General features: G+C 45.3%; 1 protein-coding gene across 6 annotated transcripts in view; it reads left to right on the forward strand.

Annotated features, from left to right (window-relative positions):
• TACC1 (transforming acidic coiled-coil containing protein 1) overlaps positions 1–14,411 on the forward strand; it is a 143,184-nt gene that overhangs the window by 78,228 nt on the left and 50,545 nt on the right. For 4 of the 6 annotated variants that reach the window (XM_067470641.1, XM_067470644.1, XM_067470639.1 and 1 more), the window contains exons 4-5: positions 7,489–7,524; positions 11,136–11,196. In XM_067470641.1, the coding sequence (XP_067326742.1) occupies positions 7,489–7,524; positions 11,136–11,196 (97 nt within the window). The remainder of the gene's footprint in view (positions 1–7,488; positions 7,525–11,135; positions 11,197–14,411) is intronic. The other 2 variants (XM_067470640.1, XM_067470643.1) reach the window with 1 other exon arrangement.

A 14,411-nucleotide genomic window follows, 5' to 3' on the forward strand; every position in this document is an offset into this window, starting at 1 on the left:
CCGAGCGCTGCTTCCGCAGACAGGGCCTTTCCGAATGATCACCATGTGTGATCTATGGTTCTAAATGGTTCTAAAGTACTTACAAAACTAGGGGGCATTGGTGCTTTGCTTCTAAAGTGTTTCTAAGGTTCTGGTGGTGAAAATTTCAGATCTCTAACAAAACTTTCAAAATTATTGTTTGGTTAATTGCGATTTTTATGACAGAACCAATTAGGAACTACCATTTATAACGAAATTTTGAAAGTTTCATTAGAGTTCTCAAATTTTCATCACCATAACGTTAGAAACAGTTTGGAGCAAAGCACCAGCTTTAGAAACACTTTAGAAGCAAAGCACCAGCTTTAGAAACACTTTAGAAGCAATGCACCAGCTTTAGAAACACTTTAGAAGCAATGCACCAGCTTTAGAAACATTTTAGAAGCAAAGCACCGGCTTTAGAAATACTTTAGAAGCAAAGCACCAGCTTTAGAAACACTTTAGAAGCAAATCAGCTGCTTTAGAAACACATTAGAAGCAAAGCACCAGTTTTAGAAACACTTTAGAAGCAAAGCACCTGCTTTGGAAACAGTTTATAAGCAAAGCACCTGCTTTAGAAACACTTTAGAAGCAAAGCACCAGCTATAGAAACACTTTAGAAGCAAAGCACCAGCTTTAGAAACACTTTAGAAGCAAAGCACCAGCTTTAGAAACACTTTATAAGCAAAGCACCTGCTTTGGAAACACTTTATAAGCAAAGCACCAGCTTTAGAAACACTTTAGAAGCAAAGTGCTTGCTTTAGAAACACTTTAGAAGCAAAGCACCAGCTATGGAAACACTTTAGAAGCAAAGCACCTTCTTTAGAAGCAAAGCACCAGTTTTAGAAACACTTTATAAGCAAAGCACCTGCTTTAGAAACGGTTTATAAGCAAAGCACCTGCTTTAGAAACACTTTAGAAGCAAAGCGCTTGCTTTAGAAACACTTTAGAAGCAAAGCACCAGCTATAGGAACACTTTAGAAGCAAAGCACCAGCTTTAGAAACACTTTAGAAGCAAAGCACCAGCTTTAGAAACACTTTAGAGGCAAAGCACCAGCTTTAGAAACACTTTAGAAGCAAAGCACCAGCTTTAGAAACACTTTAGAAGCAAAGCACCAGCTTTAGAAACACTTTAGAGGCAAAGCACCAGCTTTAGAAACACTTTAGAGGCAAAGCACCAGCTTTAGAAACACTTTAGAAGCAAAGCACCAGCTTTAGAAACACTTTAGAAGCAAAGCACCAGCTTTAGAAACACTTTAGAAGCAAAGCACCAGCTTTAGAAACACTTTAGAAGCAAAGCACCAGCTTTAGAAACACTTTAGAAGCAAAGCACCAGCTTTAGAAACACTTTAGAAGCAAAGCACCAGCTTTAGAAACACTTTAGAAGCAAAGCACCAGCTTTAGAAACACTTTAGAAGCAAAGCACCAGCTTTAGAAACACTTTAGAAGCAAAGCACCAGCTTTAGAAACACTTTAGAAGCAAAGCACCAGCTTTAGAAACACTTTAGAAGCAAAGCACCAGCTTTGGGAACACTTTAGAAGCAAAGCACCAGTTGTACCAGTTCAAACTTCCGGGCCGTCTTCAAGGGCAGCCCCACGTAGAGCCCATTGCAATAGTCCAGCTTGGATGTAACCAAGGCGTGGACCACCCTGGCCAAGTCCCCTCTCTTGTCCCCTTGAGTCGCACTTGAGATGCGGGCGGGAGCGAGAGAAGAGCCTCTCTGGAAGATCGAAGAGATCGCATGGTTTCGTAGATGGAGATACAGTCACGCAGGTAGGTGGGTCCCAAAAGGTTGAGGGCTTTGTAGATCAAGACCTGCACCTTGACTTGGGCTTTCATCACTGGGTTGTTGTAAGTTTTTTGGGCTATGTGGTCTCATAACCTCTGAAGATGTCTGCCATTGATGCAGGTGAAACATCAGGAGAGAATGCTTCTGGAACATGGCCACACAGCCCAAAAAACCTAACCGCTCTATTTCTGTGGTGAAATGGAAAATAAATCGTGTGTAGTTTACGTTTGATCAGCCCACACACTGCCTTGCCAGAGAAAGAAAATATGCCACAGGTGAACAGTAAAGAACAAGTAGTTTACTCTCTGTAGTTCAGAACAACATATGTACAATATGATCAGTTGCATCAACTCACTAAGTGTCCTTTCAGAGAGATTTAAAATAGTATTTCTTTGTCCTTGTGGATAAACTTCATCAGCTCATAAAGTGAGAGCGCACTCCAAACTGTCTCTCTCTCTGCTTCTCTCTGCACCTGCATAGCTCAAGCCTGAGCAAAAATGTAATAGTAGTCAAAAGTCCCAGCCTCAGCCTCTCTGCACCTGCATAGCTCAAGCCTGAGCAAAAATGTAACAGTAGCCAAAAGTCCCAGCCTCAGCCTCTCTGCACCTGCATAGCTCAAGCCTGAGCAAAAATGTAACAGTAGCCAAAAGTCCCAGCCTCAGCCTCTAGTCTCTAGACTCAACTCCAAATATAATGAATGGCTGAGATTATATCAGGTCCCAGTTTGGGCTACAAACACATTTTGTTTTTCTACTAGCAATGGAAAATCCCTTCTTCCTTGAGCTGAATTCTATGACTTGGGTACATTATCTGCATCACATTGTTCCATTTCTTCTTTTACGATTCTGCTGCTTCCATGCTCTTGTGTAATTTGCTTTTGTGTTGTGCCTGTGGTGGGTGCAATGTAGGAGTACCGAAGCCTTATCTTTGCATCACAAAGGTCTGGAGAATGGAGCATGTTTTTGGTTTGGAGACTAAATCCAGGGAGTCTTGGGCAGTGCAGTACTATTCCCAAGCTAGCATGAGCACAGATTTAAACCTAAATGTTCTAGAAGCATTCTCTCCTGACATTTCACCCAGATCTATGGCAGGCATCCTCAGAGGTTGTGAGGTCTGTCGGAAACTAGGAAAATTGGGTTTATATATCTGTGGAATGATGTCCAAGGTGGGAGAAAGAACTCTTGTCTGTTGGAGGCCAGTTTGAATGTTGCAATTGAGCATTTTGATTAGCATTGAATGGCCTTGCAGCTTCAAAGCCTGGTTGCTTCCTGCCTGGGGGAATCCTTTGTTGGGAGGTGTTAGTAAAGTTAAAGGTTTCCCCTGACATTAAGTGCAGTTGTCGCCGACTCTGGGGGTTGGTTCACATCTCCATTTCTAATCCAAAGAGCTGGCGTTGTCCGTAGACACCTCCAAGGTCATGTAGCTGGCATGACTGCATGGAGCGCCGTTACGTTTCAATTTCCCACCTTGATTAGCATTAAATGGCCTTTCAGCTTCAAAGCCTGGTTGCTTCCTGCCTGGGGGAATCCTTTGTTGGGAGGCGTTAGTAAAGGTAAAAGTTTCCCCTGACATTGAGTCCAGTCGTGTCCAACTCTGGTGGTTGGTGCTCATCTCCATTTCTAAGCCAAAGAGCCGGTGTTGTCTGTAGACACCTCCAAGGTCATGTAGCTGGCATGACTGCATAGAGCGCCGTTACGTTTCAATTTCCCACCTTGATTAGCATTAAATGGCCTTTCAGCTTCAAAGCCTGGTTGCTTCCTGCCTGGGGGAATCCTTTGTTGGGAGGTGTTAGTAAAGGTAAAAGTTTCCCCTGACATTGAGTCCAGTCGTGTCCAACTCTGGTGGTTGGTGCTCATCTCCATTTCTAAGCCAAAGAGCCAGCGTTGTCTGTAGACACCTCCAAGGTCATGCAGGTGGCATGACTGCATAGAACACCGTTACGTTTCAATTTCCTACCTTAATTAGCATTAAATGGCCTTTCAGCTTCAAAGCCTGGTTGCTTCCTGCCTGGGGGAATCCTTTGTTGGGAGGTGTTAGTAAAGGTAAAAGTTTCCCCTGACATTGAGTCCAGTCGTGTCCAACTCTGGTGGTTGGTGCTCATCTCCATTTCTAAGCCAAAGAGCCAGCGTTGTCTGTAGACACCTCCAAGGTCATGCAGCTGGCATGACTGCATAGAACACCGTTACGTTTCAATTTCCTACCTTAATTAGCATTAAATGGCCTTTCAGCTTCAAAGCCTGGTTGCTTCCTGCCTGGGGGAATCCTTTGTTGGGAGGTATTAGTAAAGGTAAAAGTTTCCCCTGACATTAAGTCCAGTTGTCGCCGACTCTGGTGGTTAGTTCTCATCTCCATTTCTAAGCTAAAGAGCCGGCATTGTCCATAGACACCTCCAAGGTCATGTAGCTAGCATGACTGCATGGAGCGCCATTACGTTTCAATTTCTCACCTTGATTAGCATTAAATGGCCTTTCAGCTTCAAAGCCTGGTTGCTTCCTGCCTGGGGGAATCCTTTGTTGGGAGGCGTTAGTAAAGGTAAAAGTTTCCCCTGACATTAAGTCCAGTTGTGTCCGACTCTGGGGGTTGGTTCTCATCTCCATTTCTAAGCCAAAGAGCCGGCATTATCCATAGACACCTCCAAGGTCATGTAGCTGGCATGACTGCATGGAGCGCCGTTACGTTTCAATTTCCTACCTTGATTAGCATTAAATGGCCTTTCAGCTTCAAAGCCTGGTTGCTTCCTGCCTGGGGGAATCCTTTGTTGGGAGGTGTTAGTAAAGGTAAAAGTTTCCCCTGACATTGAGTCCAGTCGTGTCCAACTCTGGTGATTGGTGCTCATCTCCATTTCTAAGCCAAAGAGCCAGCGTTGTCCGTAGACACCTCCAAGGTCATGTAGCTGGCATGACTGCATAGAACACCGTTACGTTTCAATTTCCTACCTTAATTAGCATTAAATGGCCTTTCAGCTTCAAAGCCTGGTTGCTTCCTGCCTGGGGGAATCCTTTGTTGGGAGGTATTAGTAAAGGTAAAAGTTTCCCCTGACATTAAGTCCAGTTGTCGCCGACTCTGGTGGTTGGTTCTCATCTCCATTTCTAAGCTAAAGAGCCAGCATTGTCCATAGACACCTCCAAGGTCATGTAGCTAGCATGACTGCATGGAGCGCCATTACGTTTCAATTTCTCACCTTGATTAGCATTAAATGGCCTTTCAGCTTCAAAGCCTGGTTGCTTCCTGCCTGGGGGAATCCTTTGTTGGGAGGTGTTAGTAAAGGTAAAAGTTTCCCCTGACATTCAGCCCAGTCGTGTCCAACTCTGGTGATTGGTGCTCATCTCCATTTCTAAGCCAAAGAGCCAGCGTTGTCTGTAGACACCTCCAAGGTCATGCATCTGGCATGACTCCATAGAACACCGTTACGTTTCAATTTCCTACCTTAATTAGCATTAAATGGCCTTTCAGCTTCAAAGCCTGGTTGCTTCCTGCCTGGGGGAATCCTTTGTTGGGAGGTATTAGTAAAGGTAAAAGTTTCCCCTGACATTAAGTCCAGTTGTCGCCGACTCTGGTGGTTAGTTCTCATCTCCATTTCTAAGCTAAAGAGCCGGCATTGTCCATAGACACCTCCAAGGTCATGTAGCTAGCATGACTGCATGGAGCGCCATTACGTTTCAATTTCCCACCTTGATTAGCATTAAATGGCCTTTCGGCTTCAAAGCCTGGTTGCTTCCTGCCTGGGGGAATCCTTTGTTGGGAGGTGTTAGTAAAGGTAAAAGTTTCCCCTGAAATTGAGTCCAGTCGTGTCCAACTCTGGTGGTTGGTTCTCATCTCCATTTCTAAGCCAAAGAGCCAGCGTTGTCCGTAGACACCTCCAAGGCCATGCAGCTGGCATGACTGCATGGAGCGCCGTTACGTTTCAATTTCCCACCTTGATTAGCATTAAATGGCCTTTCAGCTTCAAAGCCTGGTTGCTTCCTGCCTGGGGGAATCCTTTGTTGGGAGGTGTTAGTAAAGTTAAAGGTTTCCCCTGACATTAAGTGCAGTTGTCGCCGACTCTGGGAGTTGGTTCTCATCTCCATTTCTAATCCAAAGAGCTGGCGTTGTCCGTAGACACCTCCAAGGCCATGCAGCTGGCATGACTGCATGGAGCGCCGTTACGTTTCAATTTCCCACCTTGATTAGCATTAAATGGCCTTTCAGCTTCAAAGCCTGTCTGCTTCCTGCCTGGGGGAATCCTTTGTTGGGATGTGTTAGTAAAGGTAAAAGTTTCCCTTGACATTAAGTTCAGTTGTCGCCGACTCTGGTGGTTGGTGCTCATTTCCATTTCTAAGCCAAAGAGCCAGCGTTGTCCGTAGACACCTCCAAGGTCATGTAGCTGGCATGACTGCATGGAGCACCGTTACGTTTCAATTTCCCACCTTGATTAGCATTAAATGGCCTTTCAGCTTCAAAGCCTGGTTGCTTCCTGCCTGGGGGAATCCTTTGTTGGGAGGTGTTAGTAAAGTTAAAGGTTTCCCCTGACATTGAGTCCAGTCGTGTCCAACTCTGGTGGTTGGTGCTCATCTCCATTTCTAAGCCAAAGAGCCGGCATTGTCCATAGACACCTCCAAGGTCATGTAGCTGGCACCGTTACGTTTTAATTTCTCATTAGCATTAAATGGCCTTTCAGCTTCAAAGCCTGTTAGCTTCCTGCCTGGAGGAATCCTTTGTTGGGAGGTGTTAGTAAAGTTAAAGGTTTCCCCTGACATTGAGTCCAGTCGTGTCCGACTCTGGGGGTTGGTGCTCATCTCCATTTCTAAGCCAAAGAGCCAGCGTTGTCCGTAGACACCTCCAAGGTCATGTAGCTGGCATGACTGCATGGAGCACCGTTACGTTTCAATTTCCCACCTTGATTAGCATTAAATGGCCTTTCAGCTTCAAAGCCTGGTTGCTTCCTGCCTGGGGGAATCCTTTGTTGGGAGGTGTTAGTAAAGTTAAAGGTTTCCCCTGACATTAAGTGCAGTTGTCGCCGACTGGTGGTTGGTGCTCATCTCCATTTCTAAGCCAAAGAGCCGGCATTGTCCATAGACACCTCCAAGGTCATGTATCTGGCACCGTTACGTTTTAATTTCTCATTAGCATTAAATGGCCTTTCAGCTTCAAAGCCTGTTAGCTTCCTGCCTGGAGGAATCCTTTGTTGGGAGGTGTTAGTAAAGTTAAAGGTTTCCCCTGACATTGAGTCCAGTCGTGTCCGACTCTGGGGGTTGGTGCTCATCTCCATTTCTAAGCCAAAGAGCCGGCGTTGTCCGTAGACACCTCCAAGGTCATGTAGCTGGCATGACTGCATGGAGCCCCATTACATTTCCATTGGCATTTGATGCCCTGACCATTTTTAGGTGTGCCCTGTTACTGCCTTTGTTGAGACGTGATTAGCTGTTCCTGATTGTTTCTTGTCTGGAGTTCCCCCTGTGTTTGAGTTTTGTTTTGAATGCTTCTAGAACATAGCCATACAGCCCGAAAAACCTATGTAAATATGCGCAATTCTACCTCTCTGTGCACTTTTTTTCCACTTTATAGGATAGGAGGCATTTTATTCTGGAAAGAAACCTATCCAGGTCTTTCAAGTTCCTTTTCCCATCCTTTCAACTTTCCTCCTTCTCTCTCTCTCTCTCTCTCTCTCTCTGCCTTCCCTCTCTCTTGCTATTTGGTTCATCAGGACAACCGAACAAGTGAAATTTCTCTGTTTTTTGTTGTAAGTACTCCTTGTTTCTTTCTGAACCCTTTTGATTCCTGTTTGGCTCTTTGTCGGCTTTCTATTCCCTTGACTTTCCGGTCTGGCTTTCACCTCCTTTTCAAAGACATTGGCAACGTGGCTTTTCAACGGCGACAGTTGCGCTTGTGGGTGTGGCATGCTCTCTTTTGTATATATATTTTTTGCATTGGAGTCAGTCTCATGCCATGAATGCACCCATGCCACTCCGTGTGTGTGTATGTGTGTGTATTTGCTCTTATGACCTTTATCTCCAATGCTGTCGCCATGACCTCTTGCTCCCAAGTCAAGAATTCCCTGGCTCTCCTGGGTCCCATCCCAATAAGAATGTGACTTTGTTTGGGTGTGAATGTTCTCCGTACTTTCCGCATAATGCACAAGTTCCATTCGCCTTACTGTGGTCTTGCCCATTATTTAAATAATAATAATAATAATAATAATAATAATAATAATAATAATAATAAATAAATAAATAATGGGATGCTCAATGGCATCTTGTGCCAGAGGTTCCGAGTTTTATCCTGCCACTTTTGGACTCTCGCTTGCTGAGGTCTTCCTGCGAATATCATACTAGATCAGGGGTCCTCAAACTACGGCCTGGGGCCCGGATACGGCTCTCCAAGGTCATTTACCCGGCCCTTGCTCAGGATCAACTTAAGCCTGAAATGACCTAAAAGTACACAACAACAACAACAATAACAACCCTATCTCATCAGCCAAAATCAGGCCCACACTTTAATAATAATAATGGGATGCTCAACGGCATCTTGTGCCAGAGGTTCCGAGTTTTAGCCTGCCACTTTTGGACTCTCGCTTGCTGAGGTCTTCCTGCGAGTATCGCTCTAGATCAGGGGTCCTCAAACTACGGCCTGGGGCCCGGATACGGCTCTCCAAGGTCATTTACCCGGCCCTTGCTCAGGGTCAACTTAAGCCTGAAATGACCTAAAAGTACACAACAACAACAACAATAACAACCCTATCTCATCAGCCAAAATCAGGCCCACACTTTAATAATAATGAGATGCTCAACGGCATCTTGTGCCAGAGGTTCCGAGTTTTAGCCTGCCACTTTTGGACTCTCGCTTGCTGAGGTCTCCCTGCGAATATCATACTAGATCAGGGGTCCTCAAACTACGGCCCGGGGCCCGGATACGGCTCTCCAAGGTCATTTACCCGGCCCTTGCTCAGGGTCAACTTAAGCCTGAAATGACCTAAAAGTACACAACAACAACAACAATAACAACCCTATCTCATCAGCCAAAATCAGGCCCACGCTTCCCATTGAAAGTTTACATTTATTAAAATTGTTCTTCATTTTAATTATTGTATTAGGAAATGCAAAGAGACAGAATAGGGGACGATGCCTGGCTCGAAAAAGATCTTGGGGTCCTCGTGGACAACAAATTAAACATGAGCCAACAATGTGATGCGGCAGCTAAAAAAGCCAATGTGATTTTGGCCTGCATCAAGAGGAGCATAGTGACTAGATTTAGGGAAGTCATGCTCCCCATGCTCTATTCCGCTTTGGTTAGACCACACCTGCAATACTGTGTCCAGTTCTGGGCACCACAATTGAAGAGAGACGTTGACAAGCTGGAATGTGTCCAGAGGAGGGTGACTAAAATAATCAAGGGTCTGGAGAACAAGCCCTATGAGGAGCGGCTTAAAGAGCTGGGCATGTTTAGCCTGAAGAAGAGAAGGCTGAGAGGAGACATGATGAGGGCCATGGATAAATATGTGAGAGGAAGCCACAGGGAGGAGGAGGGAGCAAGCTTCCTTTTTTCTGCCCTGGATACTAGGATGCATTGGTCATGGAAGCGCTGTGTGCCAAAATTGTTTCAATTCCATAGTTGGTGGAATTCAGATTGTAGGTGAACTATAAATCCCAGCAACTACAACTCCCAAATGTCAAGGTCTATTTTCCCCAAACTCCACCAGTGTTCACATTTGGGCATATTGAGTATTTGTGCCAAGTTTGGTCCAGATTCATCATTGTTTGAGTCCACAATGCTCTCTGGGTGTAGGTGAACAACAACTCCCAAACTCAAGGTCAATGCCCACCAAACCTTTCCAATATTTTCCATTGGTCATGGGAGCTCTGTGTGCCAAAGTAGTTTCAATTGTATAGTTGGTGGAATTCAGAATGCTCTTTGATTGTAGGTGAACTATAAATCCCAGTAATTACAACTCCCAAATGTCAAGGTCTATTTTCCCCAAACTCCATCTATTGAGTTTTCATGCCAAGTTTGGTCCAGATCCATCATTGTTTGAGTCCACTGTGCTCTCAGGATGTAGGTGAACTACAATTCCCAAACTCAAGGTCAATGCCCACCAAACCTTTCCAATATTTTCCATTGGTCATGGGAGCTCTGTGTGCCAAAGTTGTTTCAATTCTATAGTTGGTGGAATTCAGAATCCTCTTTGATTGTAGGTGAACTATAAATCCCAGTAATTACAACTCCCAAATGACAAGGTCAGTGCCTACCAAACCTTTCCAATATTTTCCACTGGTCATGGACGTTCTGTGTGGGAAGTTTGGTTCCATTCCATCGTTGGTGGAGTTCAGAATTCTCTTTGATTGTAGGTGAGCTATAAATCCCAGCAACTAAAATTCCCAAATGACAAAATCAATCCCTCCCCCAACCCCACCAGTATTCAAATTTGGGTGTATTGGGTATTTGTGCCAAATCTGGTCCAGAGAATAGAAATACAAGGGTTAGTCAAAATGCATAGGCCAATAAGCCATTCAATTGAATGGCTTATTGGCCTATGCATTTTGACTAACCCTGTACATCCTGCATATCAGATATTTACATGACGATTCCTAACAGGAGCAAAATTACAGTTATGAAGTAGCAATGAAAATAATGTTATGGTTGGGGGTCACCACAACATGAGGAACTGTCTTAAGGAGTCGTGGTATTAGGAAGGTTAAGAAACACTGTATTACATGTCAGGGTGCTAATCTGCAATTTGATCATGGTTTGTTTGTTTCAAAGTTCGAACGAACCAGACTTTACTGCTTTGAGTATAAGAACAAACTGGTTTAATTGAACCTGAATGTGGACATTTCCAGTCTCCTCTTTATATAAAAACTGGAGGAGAATAGGCAGGAGGAAAACATTTGTACTTAAGGTCTGAGTAAACCCGTTGCTGCAATAGCCGCGGTTTAGTGTTACATCCTCATCAGGCCACGATCGGATTGTGCAAGCTGTGATGCATGAGTGTGACAAGTGTGCATCATTGTGTGTTCAGCACACAGGCAGATATCTAGAATTGGAAAAATCCACGGTGGCTTGGTGTTTTCTTTGCATAATGTGTACAAGTGTGCTTGAGCATTGCCTGTTTTGGAGGAATCAATGCTCCTCTGGATGCCGTTCTGCAACCCTGCTTCCCTGCTTGGAGAAAGCATCATGGCAGTGGCTTTTTTCCCCCCAGCTGCTGAGTTTTTGAACCTGCCATGTCAGCGACGTAGATGCAAATTCTCCTTCTGCTTTCGCCTCCCTCTTATTTGCCTGTGTCCTTCCTTGTCCCCTTTCCGGCTCAAAATGCAAAGCATCCCACATTGATTGGTGCAACCTTTCTTTCTGCAGGAGTGGCTGCAAGGTGAAGAAATACGAAGCGCAACCCCTGGTTCTGGACGCCGGTTCTCAGGTATGGGATAGCTATTATTATTATTTATTATTTCACCGTTTTCTGTACCGAGGTTCTCAACCTCACTGAGGGACTCAGCCCGGTTTCCAGCCATAAAAAAACATATACACTCATTAAAATATCATATATCACAATTACAAAAACCACTTTAAAAACACTATACAGGGTTAGTCAAAATGCATAGGCCAATAAGCCATTCAATTGAATGGCTTACTGGCCTATGCATTTTGACTAACCCTGTATATAAAACTACCGTGGTCAGTCGTCCTATTAAGATGGATCTACATCAACTTCCATCCAGGTTCCTATGGTGTTGTCTCATTCCTCGAAGGCCTGACTCCACAGCCACGTCTTCACCCGTTTCCTAAATGTTAGGATGGATGGGGCTGTTCTGGCCTCCAGACGGAGAGAGTTCCAGAGTCGCGGGGCCACCACCGAGAAGGCCCTGTCCCTCGTCTCCACCAGGCATGCTTGCAAGGCCGATGGGACCGAGAGCAGGGCCTCTCCAGATGATCTTAATAATCTTGATGGTTCGCTATGAGCTCTCATCAACCGGGCAGTGGGGATATCCAGCTGCCTACCCTGGATGGCGAGGCACTACACCCGTCATCGTTGGTCGAGAGTCTGGGAGTCCTTTTGGACCCTCTGCTGAGGATGGAGGGCCAGGTCTCCGCTGCCGTGAGCAGACCCGCCTTCTTTCACCTGCGGCAGTCTAGACGGCTGGCCCCCTCCCTGTCCAGGGACGACTTCGCTACGGTGATCCAGGCTACAGTCATCTCCAGACTGGACTACTGTAACGCCCTCTACATTGGCCTTCCTCTGTCGGTGATCCGGAAGCTCAAGTTGGTCCAAAACGCAGCTGCTCGGCTTCTTGCGGGAATTCCGATGAGATGCCACATCACCCCAATCTTACTACAGCTGCATTGGTTACCCATTGAGCACCGGATCACTTTCAAAGGGATGGGACTCACCTGAACGTAGCATTTGTTGGATTTTCTTGGTGGGACCGCCTCACCCCCTCCCAACCCCAGAGATCCCTCCATTCTGAGGACCAAGATCTATTGGAAATGCCCAGTGTCAAGACCTTGCGTCCTAACAGCAACCAGGCGCAGAGCCTTCACAGCTTGCTTACTTACTTACTTACTTAGGCGATCCCTCGTTGGACGAGTAAAATGGTCTTCCATGATGGGTTTCCTTGTGGATTCGTAGGTGACTATGGAGCCCTCTTCTTGACCCGCATCTTCTTCCACAGTGAAGGCATTGGTTTCCAGGTGGAAGGCGGTCCCGGTCGGGGTTGGCTTGACGCGCCTTCCTCCTGGCACGTTTCTCTCTTTCACCCTCCACTCGTGCCTACTCGAATTCTGCAGCACTGCTGGTCACAGCTGACCTCCAGCTGGAGCGCTCAAGGGCCATGGCTTCCCAGTTCTCAGAGTCTATGCCAGAGATTTTAAGGTTGGCTTTGAGCCCATCTTTCAATCTCTTTTCCTGTCCACCAACGTTCCGTTTTCCGTTCTTAAGTTCAGAGTAGAGCAACTGCTTTGGGAGATGGTGGTCAAGCATCCGGACAACGTGGCTGGTCCAGCGGAGTTGATGGCAGAGGACCATCGCCTCAATGCCACACCATTTCAGAGTATTCTAGAGTGGCACCATCACCTGATGTCCGTGCCACCTGAAGTCCGTGCCTTGCGGGACTTACCAGCTTTCCGCAGGGCATGTAAGACATACGTGTTTCGACAGGCCTTTGATCTCTGACATTGTTGTTTTAAATTGTTTTTAAATTGTGTTAGATTTTAGCCTGTTCTTGTAAGCCGCTCGGAGCCCCAGGAGAGTGGCGGCATATAAGTTTGAATTATAAATAAATAAATAAATTGCACAGAACTAGCAATGTGTCGGGAGAACGACTGCGGGCCGGAGCAATCAGAAACCTGTGCCAGTCTCCAAACCAACATATGAGTGTGTCCTTATGGGGTCCACATTGAAGCCAACACCACGGGTATTGGCAAGAGGGGACACTTGAGATTTCCCCTGTATTCAACTAAAATTTATTTATATCTGAGCTTTCATTCTTTAAGAATGGGCCCTAGAAGAAGCAAGTCTGAACTCTCTCCCTAAAGGGACTCAGAGCGGCTTACAACACAAAACAGGCAAACATTCAGTGCCTTGGATGGTATTTTCAGGCTATATGGCCATGTTCTAGAGGCATTCTCTCCTGACGTTTCGCCTGCATCTATGGCAAGCATCCTCAGAGGTAGTGTTGGAAATAGGAAAATGGGTTTATATATCTGTGGAATGACCAGGGTGGGACAAAGGATTCTTGTCTGCTGGAGCTAGGTGTGAATGTTTCAACTGACCACCTTGATTAGCAAACGCTACATTGCCCAAACACAAATCAAGGAACGTGAAAGGCACTGCAGACGACTTCAACCAGAGAAGTCAGCCATAGCAGAGTACCTGAAGAACCAGCCTGGACACAGCATTTTATTTGAGAACACACAAATGCTGGACCACTCTCACAACCACCATGCCAGACTACACGGAGAAGCCATTGAAATCCACATGAAGCATGTGGACAATTTCAACAGAAAGGAGGAAACCATGAACATGAACAAAATCTGGCTACCAGTATTAAAATACTCTAAAATTGCAACAGCAGAACAACAGAGAGGAAACAAACAAGGATATCTAATCACCTCTCAACAAAAGATTGCCCCAGGCACTGTCAGGCCATTATATGCTAATCAAGGTGGTCAGTTGAAACATTCACACCTAGCTCCAGCAGACAATGAGCACCAGAGTCCCAGAGTCAGACATGACTGGGCTTAATGTCAAGGGACAACCTTTTTATACACATACATATACGCATATACATACAAAACACATGTATACACAGACTGGGCCACAGCATGGCAGGGGACAGCTAGTCTATATAAATAGAAATGTAATGTTCATTTGTGGGATTAACATAACTCAAAAACTGCTGGATGAATTGACACCAAATTTGGACACAAGACACGTATCAGGCCAATGAGTGACCATCACTCATGAAAACACTGAAAAACACAGCAGAAGAGACTTAAAAAGCCAAAAAATAAAAATTGCATTGCAATGCATGCACAAAACCACTTATATACATATACAGAAATATATACACATACATATACACATATATACACACAAAAACACATATACACAGATTAGGCCACAGCAACGCATGG

This window comes from Anolis sagrei, chromosome 7 (genome assembly GCF_037176765.1).
Source record: "Anolis sagrei isolate rAnoSag1 chromosome 7, rAnoSag1.mat, whole genome shotgun sequence".
In the NCBI taxonomy this organism is placed as follows: Eukaryota; Metazoa; Chordata; class Lepidosauria; order Squamata; family Dactyloidae; genus Anolis; species Anolis sagrei.